The sequence below is a fragment of the Alligator sinensis genome, unplaced genomic scaffold (assembly GCF_000455745.1).
Source record: "Alligator sinensis unplaced genomic scaffold, ASM45574v1 scaffold1181_1, whole genome shotgun sequence".
NCBI classification, from domain to species: Eukaryota; Metazoa; Chordata; order Crocodylia; family Alligatoridae; genus Alligator; species Alligator sinensis.
The window spans coordinates 312,791-315,349 of NW_005842945.1; the positions used below are offsets into that span (position 1 = coordinate 312,791).

At 49.7% G+C, this 2,559-nt stretch overlaps 1 protein-coding gene across 1 annotated transcript in view; it reads right to left on the reverse strand.

Annotated features, from left to right (window-relative positions):
* Positions 1–2,336, reverse strand: part of LOC102381511 (RNA-binding Raly-like protein) — a 29,486-nt gene extending 27,150 nt beyond the window's left edge. The window contains exon 1 of the mRNA XM_025192557.1: positions 2,266–2,336. Coding sequence (XP_025048342.1) covers positions 2,266–2,336 — 71 coding nt within the window. The remainder of the gene's footprint in view (positions 1–2,265) is intronic.
* Positions 2,337–2,559: the final 223 nt, after the last annotated feature.

Here is a 2,559-nt window from a genome sequence, read left to right on the forward strand (position 1 = left end):
GGCTGCCTGAGTCCTGGGACCACAAAAGCTGTGTGAACCAAGAGGTGTTAGTGAGATCTAATGAACAGAACGTGTGTCTGGGACTTATGAGACCTGAGGTCAACAACTGGCCTTGCTACTGACCAGCTCTGTGATCTTGGGCAAGTCACTTTGCTTTGCTGTGGCTCCACTTTACGAACTGTATCAGGAACAAAGGAACCTGTCTCCCTCTGTAGAGAGCTTGGAATGAGAAGTGCTGTGTCCTTATGGGTGAGTGCTCAGAGGCAGCCTGCTCAGCACTGAACTGTGCACCAGGGAGAGAAAACAGCAGAAGTGGTACCTGTGTGGCCAGAAATGTCCTCTTCCTTACAATGCCTTCTCTGCCTCCTCCCCAGCACTCTCTTGCACCATCCCCATGGTAACAAACAGAGCAAATTAGTTCTACCAGATTATGCACAGGAGCTTTCTAACAAGTTGGAGCCCTGAATGAGCTCCAGTTGGCAGTGTCTCTTCCCACTCCTCAGACTGCCCTGCCTGTGATCCCAGGTCAGTGCCCAGGAGAAAGAGCTGACTTGTTGCAGTTTAATTGACAAGTTCAGTGGCTGCCCATCCTGCCTCTCTCCCTGCAGGGAGCAGAGCCAGGCTGTGTTCCATTACTGCTCCGCTTAACAATTAGGCCTGCAAAAGGCAAGGCCTGTACATCTGCCCCAGCGCCAGGCACTCTGCTATGCTGCTTCCATGCTAATGTGTGCATGCTGGGCTGGCAAACAATAAGCAGAAATGGGCTCCAGGCCCAAATTTACCCTCTCTTCAGGGAGGTTGAATTCTGGTTCAGTCCTATTATATACAGAAGGGCTGATACATGCAGAGAAAAGCCTGGGTGCAGACCCAGGAAGCTCCACCATCTTGGCAAGAGATCTAGAGTTTCAGGCTTGACCTTTAGTAAGGACCCATGTGTAAGCAGGGGGAAGAAGCAGTCTCAACACGCTCTGCCCCTCAGTGGAAAGAAACTCCATTACAGCAGGAGACACTGCCCCAGGTACAAGCAGATGTGTCTGGCAGCCTAGCCAACACAGGAGCCAATGGCTGGTCAGCAAGGCTGGGCCTTTGAGATGATTCAAAGCTCCTTTTCCTTACCTGCAGATTAATACAGTTCTAGGTAGGCATGGGCAAACCTCTGGAGCTCTGGAACCACAAAATTACCACTGTATCACTTGTCATCTGAAGACAGAAGTTCAAGATGACTGAGAATGCAGTCTAGAGCAATCTGGAAATGCTTTGGATTTAGAGACCTCTAGATCTATAAAATGTTCTTGAGATAGTTTAGAAGTGCACCTGGTCTCAGAAGCTTCTTCTCCCCCAGGGGCTGTGAAAATGAGCAGTAATTGCCGCACCCAGCTGGATGTTGAAATGGAAGTGAGATCCCTTCACCCTCAGCCCCAAGGGGATGGAGGCATAAGGCAAAGGCTCTACTACGCTCTCCTCCATATAGTGCATACCACTGTGAGGGAATTCTTGCATATTCCTCAGTTCTACCTGGGATGGTTTCCTGAGAGGGACAAATATCTCTAGGGAATTAGTTAAAGGCTGAAGCCTGCGTTTCACTACATTATTTACAATACAAATTAATCTTCAGAGCTACTGAGTCAATGAGCCAACAGTTTTGGGACCACTATGGAAAGCAACATGTGAAGATGACTGGGACATAAATGCAAGAGTGCCCAAAAGAAACAGGCTCATCTCTTACAGGTCCTTTATTACTTGGATCCTCTGCCCACTAGAGGGGCAGGACCAATAGAGATGGATGCAGAGAAGCATGGGTATGAGGTTTAAAACAAAATGAAGCTGAGTCACCTCAGCAGCAGGCTTAGCCATGCTGAAAGCTATGGCAGTATCCATTCACCTGGGACTTCTGCTTTCATGTGGCTTGAGCAGAGACATCATCAGGGGTCCAGCACAGAGTGCCGAACCTGAACACTCTACAAGCTAAGGGCCAAGGTGTGAAGTGGTAGGTTGGCAAGGGGTCTGGGACACTATAACGGGAGGATCTGAAGGTTGGGGCACGATCTGGCCTGGTGAACAACAAGAGGAAGACTATGGAGGGAAGGGAGAGTCTTTTGGGAGAGTGGTCTTACCTGGACTGAGCCTCCAGACTTTGTGAGGCTCATTTGACACTACTCATGATAAGCTTCAGGCCCAGAATGAGCTCCCCCCAGAACACAGCCTGCCCCTGGTCCCTTCCCCTTCCTCCACTCCAACGAAGCATAACATGCAATGCAGACTCACTGGTAGAAGGTGCTGCCATGCTGCCTCTTCTGCCCAGGCCTGGCTCGGCTTGGCTTGGGGTCTTTTGCCATGTTCCAATCTAGGGGAAGAAGAAGCAAGAGAAAGCAGGGGGGTGACACAGAGCTGGGAGAACAGCAGATGGAGTAGGAAGGAAAGGCCAATAGAAGACAGAGAAAGGAGAAATGAGGGAAAACAGCTACAGTAAAAACTGTGTTAACTGGCACTTTACTAACCGGAATACTTTATTAACCAGAATTTAATAGATCTGCGTGGGGCAGGGCAGGCTGCTGCTGC